Source organism: Nematolebias whitei, chromosome 18 (genome assembly GCF_014905685.2).
Source record: "Nematolebias whitei isolate Nwh7 chromosome 18, NemWhi1, whole genome shotgun sequence".
Classification (NCBI taxonomy): domain Eukaryota; kingdom Metazoa; phylum Chordata; class Actinopteri; order Cyprinodontiformes; family Rivulidae; genus Nematolebias; species Nematolebias whitei.
The window spans coordinates 1,881,295-1,895,691 of NC_056515.1; the positions used below are offsets into that span (position 1 = coordinate 1,881,295).

A 14,397-nucleotide genomic window follows, 5' to 3' on the forward strand; every position below is an offset into this window, starting at 1 on the left:
ACAACGTGACAAAAATATAAACTCAGACAGGCGTGAATCGTGACATAAACAGAATTTCTAGGCGCAGCCAAGGTGTTGAGGGGATCCGTTCTGGTGGCCTTAGGATCGCGTCTCTGCTTTTTGCAGATGATGTGGTCCTATTGGCTTCATCAGGTCGTGATCTACAGCTTTTACTGGAGCGGTTCGCAGCAGTGTAGCGACCGGGAGGAGGATCAGTGCCTCCAAATCCGAGGCCATAGTCTTGAACTGGAAAAATGTAGATTGCCTTCTCTGGGTCGGGGAGGAGGTCCTTGCCCAAGTGAGGAGTTTACGTATCTCAGGGTCTTGCTCATGAATGATGGAAAAATGGAGTGAGAGATCGATAGGCAGATAGGTGCAGCGTCTGCAGTGTATCGGTCTGTCGTGGTGAAGAGAGAGCCAGTCAAAAGGCAAATCTCTCAATTTACCGGTCCATCTACGTTCCTACCCTCATCTATGGTTAGGATGCCTCCTGGACGCCTCCCTGGTGAGGTGTTCCGGACACGTTCCATCGGGAGGAGACCCAGAGAAAGACCCAGGACACACTGGAGGGACTATGTTTCTCAGCTGGCCTGGGAATGCCTTGGGATTCCTCCGGAGGAGCTGGCCCAAGTGGATGGGGGGAGGGATGTCTGGGCCTCCCTATTTAAGCTGCTACCCCCGTGACCCGACCCCGGATTCAATTCAGTTCAGTTTATTTATATAGCACCAAGTTACAACAGAAGTCATCTCAGGGCACTGATAAGCAGAAGAAAATGGATAGCTGGATGGATGGTTTATTTACAAAATCAAAAAGGCTACCAAGGCAGCAAAACTTACATGTGACATCTTGGAACACACAGGGAGCAGACAAGTCATCGCCAGGAAACATTGTTATTGCCGGGATAACAAGGAAGACAAACACACAGGGTTAAATACAGACATAATCAAGGAGACAAATGAAATGTACTTATCTAGCGCTTTTCTATCAAGAAACTCAAAGTGCTTTACACTACAATCTGTGCCCTCATTTACCCATTCATACAGCACTCTACTAGATCTATACAAAGAATAATCAGAGCTTTATCACATTCATACACTGATGGGACACACATTGGAGGCAATGAGGGGTTCAGTGTCTTGCCCAGGGACACTTCACCATGTGACTACTGTTGGAATTGAATCCCAAACTCTTGCATTGGAGGACAACTGCTCTAATCACTCAGCCACTGCCACTCAGGTGCCAACACCTGTGAGCATCACAGGTGCAGGGAGACAAAGAGTGAATGATAGCAGGGCAGGAACACATCAGAAACGCAACACAAGATGGGGCCAGACACCAAGAAACAAAAACCCTATAGTTAAGGGAGTTTTTCCTTTCCACTGTCTCCTTTGTTTTTGCTCAGGATGGGAGACTGTGACGAAGTGAAGATTCAACACAATCTGCTGCTTCCTTAGATAGAGAACTTTTACTAATTGACTTTTTTTATGTATGTGAATGTTTTTGTTCAGTGCTCTGAGTCAACTTCTGTTGTTACTTGGAGCTACAGAAATAAACTGAAATGAATTGTGTGAATATTGTCTAAATCATTGTGTAAATGATCTGAAATGTAAATAAAATCCAAAATTTAAATACAAAAATCATTAAATTTCATATATAAACCTTAGAAAAACTGTGAGAACATTTCAAGAAAACTTTTAGATTAAAAAGCCATAAAACAACCCTTATATTAACAACAAAGTCCATGCTCAATAATCAATCCTTATATTATTTGCCAGATTCTGCTTTTGTTCTGTCAGAACAATGACTTCAGTGGTTCTGATGGAATGTTTCTCTTTCTGTCAGAGATGGTGGTTCTGCTCCAGATGAAGATCTTCTGCTCAGGAAGCTTCTGGAGGCTGAGGTTGATGGAGCTGCAGCAGCTCAGGAAGTGTCGGCTCTGAGAGAATCTGTTGACAAACTGTTTGGTTCTGATCCAAAGGTGAGTCTGAACTCAGGTTCCTGTTTTTATTTGACCTGATGAGGGAACATTGACAACAGAACCACAAACTCTTTGGATCACCAGCCATCTGCTCCTCTCTCTGTGTTCTGGGTAAAGAAGCTGTCAGGTTCTGTCTCTTCGGTTCTGGTCCATCAGAAGGAGCTGCTGCTGCAGAAACTGAAGACCTTTGAAGCCACAAACCGGACCCTAAGGCACCTCCTCAGGGAGCAGCTGGAGTCTGAGGTAAGGAGCCACCCACTGCACTGCTGCCAGTAGAGCCTCCTGGACCTTCATGCTGTGGTTTGGTTCTGAGCAGATGGAGTCCAAACGGCTGTCGGAGCAGAAGAACCAGTTATTGACGAAGCTCACCAACACAGAAGCAGAAAACGCTGTGAGTTTAACCAAAACTATAAAATATAATCAGTTTGTTCAACACTGATCATGATTGTATTCTCTGCACAAAAATATAAAACAAAACCCAGCCCTGTTCAGATCTCAGCTGCAGAAACAGATGCCCGAACCGCCTCAACTGACTCCTCTCGATGTGGAGGAGCAGCGGCTCTACTGTGAGTCTCTTCTGATAACTGAACTTCTCACCCTGTCTCTAAGGGTGCGTTCACACCAGCCCTGTTTAGTCCGCTTTAATCCAACTCTAGCTCGTTTTCCTAGAAAGTCCAGTTCGTTTAGGGAGGTGTGAACACGCCATCGCACTCTGTCACGGAACAAAAAGGCGAACTCTGGCCCGGGCTAAAACCTAGGTCTCGGTCCGGTAGAAGCGAACTCCAGCGCGGTTCGAGTGCAGTGTGAATGTAAACAGACCGAGCCCCGCTCCACAGGGTAAACAAACACACATTTCTCTGACCTTATATGGAGCCATCAGCTGCCTTGTGTGAAAACCAGCATGAGCAGAAGATGAGACAGAAGACCATGGAGAATATTGTTTTTCACACAAGTCCATTGTTGAAAAATGACAAAATATAACTCCTAAAACTGCTAAAACTTGATGCCACTTCGTTTTTATTTTTATTTACAGAAGAAGACGTGTCTTCAGAGGCTTTTGTGTTGTTTCTTTCAGTAGTTCTTGGTGCAGCGCCCCCACAGGCGAGTGGGGGAACAGGTTGCTTCAACAGGTTGACTCGACTGCACAGTGCAGTGTGAATGCAAACGCACCAGCTCAAATATAACAAAAGGTCATGAATATTGGCCCCGAACCGAGTCTACCGGACTATCAGGTGTGAAAACGACCTAAGGGAGAGTCCAGCTATCCTGTGGAGGAAACTCTTTTCAGTCTCCTGTATCCACAATATATCTGATTCTTTTGGTCACTACCCAGAGCTTGTGACCAAAGATGAGGGTAGGAACGTAGATTGACTGGTAAACAGAGAGCTTTGCCTTGCAGCTCAGCTCCATCTTCACCAAAACGGACGGGCACAGAGTCCGCAATACTGCAAACGTTGCACCAGTCCATCTGTCAATCTCACGCTCCGTTCTTCCCTCACTTATGAACAAAACCCCGAGATACTTGAACTCCTCCACTTGAGGCAGAACTTCACCCTCGACCTGAAGAGAACAATCCACCTTTTTCCGGTTGAGGACCATGGCCTCAGATTTGGAGGTGCAGATTCTCATCCCAGCTGCTTCACACTCGGCTGCGAACCGCTCCAGTGAGAGCTGAAGGTCACGTCACGATGATGCCAAAAGGACTATATCATCTGCAAAGAGCAGAGATGGAATCCTGAGGCCACCCTCTGCCCCCTGGCTGCACCGAGAAATTCTGTCCATAAAAGTTATGAACAGAATCAGTGAGAACGGGCAGCCCTGGTGGAGTCCAGCTCCCACCCTGAAGGGGTCCAACTTACTACTGCCAAAGCAACCAAACTCTCGCCTCCAATCCCATACTCATGGAGCACCCTCACAGTGTGCCTCGAGGAACACGCCCTCTGGACATCCTGCTCCAAGTCCACAAAACACATGGAGACTGGATTTGCCTCCGTTAGGACTCCTTCTTCAGCTCAATGGCCTGCCTCAAGTAGCTCCAAGTTAAAAATGACTAAATGTTTATAAAATGACTAAATGTCTAAACATTTAGTCATTTTTGTGTTTTGTGTAAAATCTGATTCGTTCTTGACACGTTTAAAATTCGTTCTTGTGTTTGACATGTGATTTTAACCTGTTTTTTCTTTCAGCATCTTCTGGTGAAACTTGAACAGAAAGACAAAGAGGTTGATGATCTCTGCAAATGTCTACACTCTGAGAAGGTAGGTAAATATTTTCACTTTGCATCGCTGTCAGGGATGAATTTCAACCAGTAACTGTAATATTTTAAACTTCAGGAAGACGCTCAGAGCTCGGCTGTCCTGTCCAAGAGCCTGGAGTCCAGCAGAGCTTACCTGCAGGGACAGCTTCGCAGCAGAGAGGCTGAGAACAACCGGCTCAGAGTCCAGATCAAGGTTTGTCTGCACCTCTGTCTGTGGGATCTGCTGCTGCAGCTCTGGAAGTCACCATTTTTTCCTTCTGATTGCTTCAGAACCTGGAGCGAGCAGCCGACAAGCAGAAAGCAAAGCTGGAGCACCTGATGGAGCAGCTGAAGAAGCTGAAACAGGAAGCTGTGAGTGACAGAGAGGCTCTGAAACAAGCCACTCGGGCCCAGAAACACAGAGCCGAGCGCAGTGAGGACGCCGCAGGCCAGCTGAGCACCCAGCTGCTGGACATGGTACACGTCGTCTCTGGGTTCTGTCCAGCACTGGATGTCTGGAGGCTCTGACACTAAATAATCCAGCTGTGATTGTGTTGGACAGGAGAGGCAGGTGGCTGAAGCTCTGACAGCAGCTGAAGCCTGGCAGAGTCGATACACTGATGAGGAACAAGAGAAAACCGAGCTGGAGCTCCAGGTGTCTGTGATGAGCAGGTAATGCCACTGAGCCACCTGTTCAACCAGGTGTCTGTGTTCCTGGACTGAAGGAGGAGTCAGTAAACCCTCGTTTAGTCCAGCTGCCTCACATGGGAACAGGTCCAGTTCAGAAACTACAACACTGCAAACCTGGACTAAACCTTTCATCACATTTTCTAACTCTCACTTAGTTGTTTGTGAAACCTTTATTCTGTCCTTAGCCCTAAACATCTGATGGTTATTTTGAAAATTACAAGGTTTCTACATGATTTCTCTTAAAGTTCCCACTTCTAAATTAAATATAAACTCTTTAAAACTGAGAAATATTCTCACAGCTGCTGAACATGTTACATTTTAAAAAATAGAAGAAAACTAGGAAATGTTCTGCTGAAGCGCTGAAAGGGACCAATCGTAGACTTGAATTGGACCACTAGAGGTCCACTTCCTGTCCTGCCCACTGCCTCCATCTGTGACGTCGTGGAGGAGCCAAGGTGTTGTCCAGCGAGACCAACAGCTCATAGTCAACAGCAATGATATGATGACCAGCCAGCCAAACTGGATCTGTGGCACCAATTAGTCATAATCTTTTTACAATAAATTCAGAGAACTGATGTTAATTTCATTCAACAATCATGTAAAACAGCTGGATGATATATAAAATATATAGTTTATAACTAATTATCTCAGGTCAGTCAATAACAGACAATTCAGAAATGACATAAGAGGTTTTACATATAGTGTTGGAATAATTTATTTACTGTATATTAAATATTATATAACTGTTAATTGTTATTGACCTGTTGTGTCATCGACACTTGTTCGCTGCAGACCTGGAGATATTCATCTCTACTGATATATTAACTAGCGTCTTCTCAACAGGTCACGTTTGTGTGATGGAGACGTGAAAACATTAAATATTTCATATTATTTTACACAATGTAAATATGACATGAATCAGATCAACAGCAGATGGGACTGTCTAGTAACTGTCACATGACTCAGCGCACAGCTTCACTCCGTGGAGCCACGCCCACCACAGAAGATCAAATCTACCAGTCAATTCATTAAACAGGTCCATCATGATCAGCTGCACATCTGATCGAGTCACATCAAGTTCAAGACCAGACCTGAATCATGAAACGAGACACATTTTCCTTCTTCTCTTTGTTAGGAACAACCATAGAACACAGCTTTGAGACATTTTTCATTTTTATATACATTACAGAGCTTCTATACATTCTAATATTATATTCATCCAACCGTCGTCTTTACCTGCTTCTTCCTTTTTGGGTCGTGAGAGACACCTGGACAGGTCTCCAGTCCGTCACAGGGACATCTGGACAGGTCTCCAGTCCGTCACAGGGACACCTGGACAGGTCTCCAGTCCGTCACAGGGACACCTGGACAGGTCTCCAGTCCGTCACAGGGACACCTGGACAGGTCTCCAGTCCGTCACAGGGACACATAGAGATAAGAAAACCTGTGTAAGGGTTAAATTAAAAAACTGGCCCTATATTAATATTATCATTAATAATTGTTACAGTTTTTACATGACCAGCTGCTCCTGTTGACTGTTTTGCCAATATCTAAACAATGCTAAGTCCTGATGTTGGCTCTCCCTGGTTATGGCCGCTGTACCTCCAGTGAGTCACGTCACATGACCTCTGCGGCCTTTGTGGTCTTCTCTGGTACCAGTGAAGCAAGTACTGCCATAATAGAAGAAAGTAAACCATGCTGAAGTCACTGGTTGCCATGGAGATTCCCACCTTATTTTGTTGTTGCCCAGTCAGGTTTTAGGAGACGCTGGTCAGTCCTGCAGGTGCGAGAACCTGCAGAAGAAGAGCAAAGATTGGGGAACTAACAGTCTGATGATGTCATATTTGTTAACGTCTTGTTTTCTGTCAAAAGTTCATTTTTGGTGTTTTTCACCAATTCAGCTAAATAAAGGGAAACAAGTGTGTCTCAGGCTGCTGGGTTCTGAGAGACAGCTTCTACAGACATCCATTCAGGACCTGGATCAGGAGCGGGGATCTTAACTCCTGTTTTTTGTCCGGACAGCCGCATCTCCGAGCTGACGGAGCACCTGCAGAGAGCCGAGGTCAAAGGTCAGACGGACACAGAGGCTCTGCTGGATCAGCTGCAAGAACTGACTTCAGAAAACACAGCAGAAAGACTGGAGAACCAGTCTCTGAAGGTAGAACTGGACCCCTCTGTGAGGTATATAGACTGACTGTTGGACCGGTCTAACTCAGCTGGACTGGTTGCTTGTCTCAGGCCACGGTGTCCTCGGTGGAGGACAAGCTGTCCATGTGTCAGTCTGAGCTCCAGCAGGTCCGATGTTCCATCAGACAGTATGAGGACCTGCTGGATAGCTACAAGCTGCAGGTACGTCATCTTCAACCTGATCTTTATATCCTGTCTGCAGTTTGTACCCTGTTGGATCCACCTGTTCAGATTGAGAAGACCCGGACCGAGGCCGACGACTACTGCGTTCGCCTGGCTCTGGCCGAGCAGGAGGCCCGGTCAGTGCGAGGGGAGCTGGAACAAGAGATCCAGGAGGTGCGCAGGGAGCTGCAGGGCCGGCTGACGGAGCTGGAACCTCTGCCTGAGGCGTTACGGCACTCTGAGCTGCAGCTGAAGGAGGCCCGGGACCGCCAGCGCATCCAGGAGAGGCGGAACCAGGAGCTCAGCAACACCCGGACGGACCTGAGGACGAAGGTTCTGAACAGCAGCTGCTTCACACCCAGACACGAATCACCTCATGTTAGGTTCAGCCCAACGAAACACCTGAACAAGAAATAAACCTGCTTCAACACATCAACCACGGCCAGAACATTTTAGCTGAAACGAGCTAAAAATAAAAAGAAGCTGAACAACAGCTGAAACCAGAAGTAACAGTCTGTAAACAGCTGAAATGAGCAGTAACAGTCTGTATACAGCTGAAGCAGAACAACAGCTGAAAAAAGAAGTAACAGTCTGTAAACAGCTGAAAGAGAACATAAGCTGAAATGAGAAGTAACACTCTGTAAACAGCTGAAACAAGCAATAACAGTCTGTAAACAGCTGAGACAGCAACAGTTGAAACAAGCAGTAACAGTCTGTAAACAGTTGAAACAGAACAACAGCTGAAACAAGCAGTAACAGCCTGTAAACAGCTGAAGCTGAACAACATTTGAAGCGAGCAGTAACAGTCTGCAAACATCTGAAGCTGAACAACAATTTTTTTAAATGAGCAGTAACAGTCTGCAAACAGCTGAAACAGAACAACAGCTGAAACTAGCAGTAACAGTCTGTAAACAGCTGAAAAAGAACATAAGCTGAAATGAGAAGTAACGGTCTGTAATCAGCTGAAGCAAAACAACAGCTGAAATGAAAAGTAAGTCTGTAAACAGCTGAAGCAAAACAACAGCTGAAACGAGTAGTAACACTGTATACAGCTGAAGCTGAATAACAGCTGAAACAAGCAGTAACAGTCTGTAAACAGCTGAAGCAGAGCAACAGCTGAAACGAGCAGTAATGGTCTGTGAACAGCTGAAACAAGGAGTAACAGTCTGTATACAGCTGAAGCTGAACAACAAGCAGTAACAGTCTGTAAACAGCTGAAGCTGAACAAAAGCTGAAAGGAGCAGTAACAGGTTGTAAACAGCTGAAACAAAACAAATGTGAGGAACGAGTTACGAGCTGAGAAACAGATCATTGATGAGAAACCAGAACCATTCAGTGTTCAACTATCTGACAAAAAATGTTTTCATTTTTAATTTTTCATGAGTCCTTTTCTTAAACCAGCTAAGGCTTAATATTCTTCTGACAGTCATTTTTAAAGTTCATTTGATTTTTACAGGTCTTCAGATCCAGGTCTTAAGAAACCATCCATCTTTTCTCTTTTGCTTGTTCCAAAGTCGGGCCATGGGGCAGCAGCTTGAGCAGGGAGCCCCGATATCTCTTTCCACAGCCTCCTCTTCCTGCTCTTCTGGCAGGATTCCAAGGTGTTCCCAGGCCAACTGAGAGACATAGTCTCTCCAGCGTGTCCTGGGTTTCTCCCAGGGTCTCTACTCCCAGTCGGACATGCCCGTAGCACCTCCTTAGGGAAACGACCAGGGAACATCCTTACCAGATGCCCGATCCACCTCACCTGGCTCCTCTCAATGTGGAGGAGCAGCGGTTCTACTTTGAGTCTCTCCGGGATAATTAAAGCCCCTTATCCACAGGTCCTACTTGGGCCTGCTTTAACTTGCTCAGGCCGGTTCCGTGATTTTTTAAATTTCTCACCCTATCTCTAAGGGAGAGTCCAGCTACCCTGCAGTGGAAACTCATTTCAACTGCTTGTATCAGCAATCTCATTCTTTCAGTCACTACCCAGAGCTCATGACCATAGGTAAACGATAAATGGACTGTACTTATATAGTGCCTTTTTATCTTATCAAGATACTCAAAGCACTTTACACTATAATCTGTACCCTTGTTTACCTATTCATACAGCACTATACTATATCTTTACAGAGATTAATCAGTGCTTTAGATCACATTCTCCACCATAACCCTCAGCACTGGCTCCCCTCAGGGATGTGTGTTGAGCCTCCTCCTGTTTACTCTGCTCACGTATGATTGTGCAGCTACCCATCCAGGCTGTCACATTGTAAAGTTTGCAGATGATACAGCGGTGGTGGGATGCATCACAAACAATGATGAGTCCAGCTACAGGCAAGAGGTGGAACACCTGGAGAGCTGGTGCAGAGAGAATAACCTTCACATCAATGTGAAAAAGACAAAGGAGATGATTGTGGACTTCAGAAGGAACAAAAACATCTACACCCCCCTGAACATAAGAGGATCTGCGGTGGAAGTGGTCTCCAGCTACAAGTACTTGGGTGTGCACCTGAACAACAACCTCAGCTGGAGCAACAACACCACCAGCCTGATCAAGAAAGCTCATCAGAGACTCTACTTCCTCAGACGGCTGAGGCGAGCTGGTCTGGGAAGCTCAGTCCTCACCTCCTTCTACAGGTGTGCAGTGGAGAGCATCCTGTGCTCCAGCATCAACGTGTGGCATGGAGGCTGCACAGCTGCAGAAAGAAAAGCTTTGCAGAGAGTGGTGAAGGCTGCACAGAAGATGTTGGAGTCAGTCTCCCCACCATCACAGACATCTACACCTCCAGATGCAGGAAGAAGGCCACCTGCATCATGAAGGACCCCACTCACCCAGCACACACACTTTTTGCCCCACTCCCCTCAGGAAGGAGGTTGAGGAGCATTAAGTGTAGAACCACTAGACTGAGGAACAGCTTCTACCCTGAGGCTGTTAGACTCATGAATCTCTAACTAGAATAATCACTGTGAAAAACCACATCATGCTGCTGATGATCTGTTTCATGTTGCTGCTGATCTGTTTCATGTTGCTGCTAATCTGTTTCATGTTGCTGCTAATCTGTTTCATGTTGATGTGTTCATGCGTGCACATCTGCTCACAGACTCATGTTCATGTTTGTGCTGATGTTCAATGTTTTATGTTATGAGTGTAGATGAACAGATGCTCGGATATATTCATCATTTAACGTGGATTCCTCATTTTTCTGGACTGAATAAAACGTGCATTGAATTTAAGGAAATGCAAACGTGAGACGTCATTTATGTTTGACCCATCAAAATGAATGCGGTCATTTATTTACAGAATCAAAATTTAACATCAAACATTTACATTAATTTGGCAAATTATGAAAATAACAACATAAGCAATCAATCAGGAAAAATCATACGGCCATGATTTTTCCGTTGCTTCACCACAGACATTTATGAAAACTGTACAACTATGATCTTTTACCCACATGAATGTGGGTGAGCATTTTACACAGACATTTCTAAAATATCTGGAAGAATTTCTACTTGATAGAAAAGTTTAAAGATGGAAAGAAGTTTAGAGGGAGTAAGATGGTGTGTGAGGGGAGAAATGTTCACCAGAATCGACACTCTCCGGCTTTCTTCAGCTTTTCCTTACAGTACACTTAGGTGATGAAATCGGCTCCTTTACCTGGAGATGTCTCAGGTGAGATTCCGTTTAACGCACCCTTTCAGCGTCTCAGTAGGTTGGCTGTTACTCGTCCGAAGTAATGGCTAGTGAAAGTGTTATAATCCCATGGAACTCGGAAGAGCTTGTTGTCATGTCAGGATCATCCCGTCTCTCACAGAACTGAACTCTCAGAACAGAACTGTGCAGAAACAGCATCCGAGCAGAGACATGAACAGAACTGGTTGGACTGTGTATCCAGCAGAACTCCAACAGCACTCCATCAGAACTTTACCAGAACTCGAAAACTGAGTAGACCAGGAAGTACTGACATTTTAAAGAGCTGTTTCCCGGTTCACTTTTGGGAGTATTACCATTGGTCAGAACCGACCAGACGGGGTGTGTTTTGTGACGTAAGAGGTTAGAAGACAGCCAGAATTGTTATGGAAAGACCAGAAATGTTCTCACAGACAGAGAGAGTTTTGTTTTGGCGCATTTCAGAAACAGGTGCCAAAACTTCTATATTTACGTCTGAGAGGATTCTAAAAACATGACTGTTCTAACATAACAACTTGTTTTGCGTTTGACTCCAACCTTGGACCAACTTACACTTGCTCATTCAAAAGCAGAAATCAGAAAAGGCATAATTACTCTGTAACAGCTTTGACATGAGTTCTAACTTTGCGTGAGAAAAAAAAATCATTACACAGTTAATAAAATTGATTAGTTCACTGCAACATCTAAAATGGTTTGAACTAAGACACTTTGATTATCAACATTTGTAAAATAGTAATGATAATAAAACAGAGAGTGTTCTTTTCACTTGAATCTTCAAGAGAGAAAGTCTCAGGATGGGTGAACCTGTATTTCTGGATTCAAATCAATGAAATGACAGTTCCTGTCCCACAAGGTTCTTAAGGTCAAGATTTTTGACCTTAGACTTAGTTTTTGACATGGGCCTAGTCCACTACATGAGTGCTTAGTGTATATTTAGTTGATGTTTTTCTTAGTTCATATCTTAGATGTTATTACTGTTTTTCTTATACATTTTATTGTTGGATGTAACTGGGACCTTGTGTACATAATTTCGCTCCACCACATGTACCACATGAGGTGCAAATGACAATAAAGAAACTCTGACTCTGACTGACTCTGACATTAATACACCAATGGAACACACAACAGAGGCAATGAAGGGTTCAGTGTCTTGCCCAGGGACACTTCAGCATGTGACTGCTGGTGGAATAGAACCATCAACTCTCCCATTGGAGGATGACTGCTATAACCATTCAGCCACAGCTGCCCCATAGGTGAGGGTAGGAACATAGATCAGTAAATGGAGAACTTTGCCTTACGGTGTCAGGATTTGCCATCAGGAGTGTTGAACCCAAGTGCAGGAAGATGACAAGGAGGCTCTAGGTAAAAAGATCAAAATATTTATTCTCAAAAAACAAAATCAAAAGGCTGACAGGGCAGCCACTTACTGGTACTGAGAACAGATCAGAGCAGGCTTGACGGGAGGCAAACCAAGACACCACTGAAGGACAATCCGGAGACAAAGACAAGACACAGAGGAACTGAATATATACACAGGCACTGATTGAGACAATGACAGACGCCTGCAGTGATTAACATGACACAGGTGAGACAGGGGTTGAACACAAGGAGGAAAAACAGAGCTGAACTGGAAACGTGAGGAAACAGACAAAGACAGGACAAAACCCAAAAACCCTACAGTAGCCTCCACTCAAGGGATGGCTCCTGACATCCCAAGGATGATGCTACATCCAACTTGGGTGGGAGGTGGGACAAAAAACAGGACAGACCAGGAGGGAGATACACAGAGGACAAAAAGAACAAAAAACCGACAGGCAAAACCTGGGGTACTCTAGACACAAACAACGAGTACCAGGACCCCAACCGAGAGTCAAGGTGGATGGTCAGGAGACCGCCCAAGGCAGGTCCAGTGTTCAGGTGGGCAGCCAGGTGACCGTCCCCAACGAAGCAGGAGATCAGGAGAGCGGCCTGGAAACCATCCCTCCCCAGGCCAGAGTTCTTGTGGGCGGCTAGGAAACCGTCCACCTGTGGGCAACAGTGATGTGCCTCTGAGCCCTCCTGAACTTGAGCAGATGAAGACCTCAGTCGACGTACCACGGGCGAAGACCTTGTTGGGCGAGCCAGGAGTGCAGACGTCAAAAGACTGACCGTGGGTGCGGCAAGGCGAGGACCCTGAGCTCTCTGCAGACCGAAGATCTTCTGCGGTAGACTCAGGAGCGAGGACCTCTTGAGACGAGCCCGGAGCGAGGACCTCTTCGGGTGGACCTGGAGTGGAGACATCTGCAGGCGGGCCGGGAGCGGAGACATCTGCAGGCGGGCCGGACTCTTCTGTGGTTGAGCCCAGAGTGAAGACCTTAGGCGGGCCGGGAGCGAGGACCTCAGGCGGGCCGGGATCTTCTGTGGTCGAGACGGGAGCAAGGACCTCAGGCGGGCCGGGATCTTCTGCGGTCGAGATGTGAGCGAGGACCTCAGGCGGGTCGGGCTCTTCTGCGGTCGAGACGGGAGCGAGGACCTTAGCCGAAGGACTAGGAGCGACGACCTCGGGCAGACCAGGAGTGAGGACTGCAGATGAGCCGGGGTCCAGACCAGCAGCAGGTGGAGGAGGCTGGGCTGCAGCAGCAGGAGAACAAGGGACCGGAGACAGGGCTTCAGCTGGAGAACCAGGGACCAGAGACGGGGCAGCAGCTGGAGAATCAGGGACCAATTCAATTCAATTCAGTTTATTTATATAGCACCAAATCACAACAAAGTTGTCTCAGGGCACTTTACAGAAACATTCACATAAAAGCCAATTAGTAAAGTTCTCTATCTAAGGAATCCAGCAGATAAGTTGAATCTTGGCTTCGTTGCAGTCTCCCATCCTGAGCAAGCACAGTGGCAACAGTGGAAAGAAAAACTCCCTTTAACAGGAAGAAACCTCCAGCAGAACCAGGATCAGGACAAGAGACCATCTGCTTTGACCGGCTGGTTGAGAGGACAGGAAGGAGAGACAGACGAACACAGAATGGTAGGTCCAGGTATAAGTCCAGGTGTATATGAAAGACAAAAAAACACATGTTAAGGATAGAAAAAATAATTACAAATACAAAACAGGTTAAGCAGAGTAAGTAAAGACAGTAGCAGAGTGAAAATTGTGGTCAGTTTGTCCTCCAGCAGTCTAAGCCTATAGCAGCATAACCAAGGGACAGCTCAGGAAACCCAAGCCGAACCTAACTATAGGATTTATCAAAAAGGAAAGTCTTAAGCCTAGTTTTAAAACTGGATAATGTGTCAGCCTCACGGACAGAGATTGGAAGTTGGTTCCACAAGAGAGGAGCCTGATAACTGAAAGATCTGCCTCCTATTGTCATAGCTCTGCTCTCTGTCAGCTCCTCTGTCATGCTGCACACTCAGTAATCACTCAACTCATGTCACCTGTCACCACTCATTATCCCACAGCTCCACCACCTGGTCCAGTCAGTACTTAAGCT

General features: G+C 45.9%; 1 protein-coding gene across 1 annotated transcript in view; it reads left to right on the top strand.

Annotated features, from left to right (window-relative positions):
- odf2a (outer dense fiber of sperm tails 2a) overlaps positions 1-14,397 on the top strand; it is a 40,096-nt gene that overhangs the window by 4,430 nt on the left and 21,269 nt on the right. The window contains exons 2-11 of the mRNA XM_037692526.1: positions 1,864-1,979; positions 2,097-2,222; positions 2,296-2,370; positions 4,166-4,237; positions 4,313-4,429; positions 4,507-4,692; positions 4,778-4,887; positions 6,928-7,063; positions 7,144-7,254; positions 7,324-7,587. Of these exons, the coding sequence (XP_037548454.1) occupies positions 1,864-1,979; positions 2,097-2,222; positions 2,296-2,370; positions 4,166-4,237; positions 4,313-4,429; positions 4,507-4,692; positions 4,778-4,887; positions 6,928-7,063; positions 7,144-7,254; positions 7,324-7,587 (1,313 nt within the window). The remainder of the gene's footprint in view (positions 1-1,863; positions 1,980-2,096; positions 2,223-2,295; positions 2,371-4,165; positions 4,238-4,312; positions 4,430-4,506; positions 4,693-4,777; positions 4,888-6,927; positions 7,064-7,143; positions 7,255-7,323; positions 7,588-14,397) is intronic.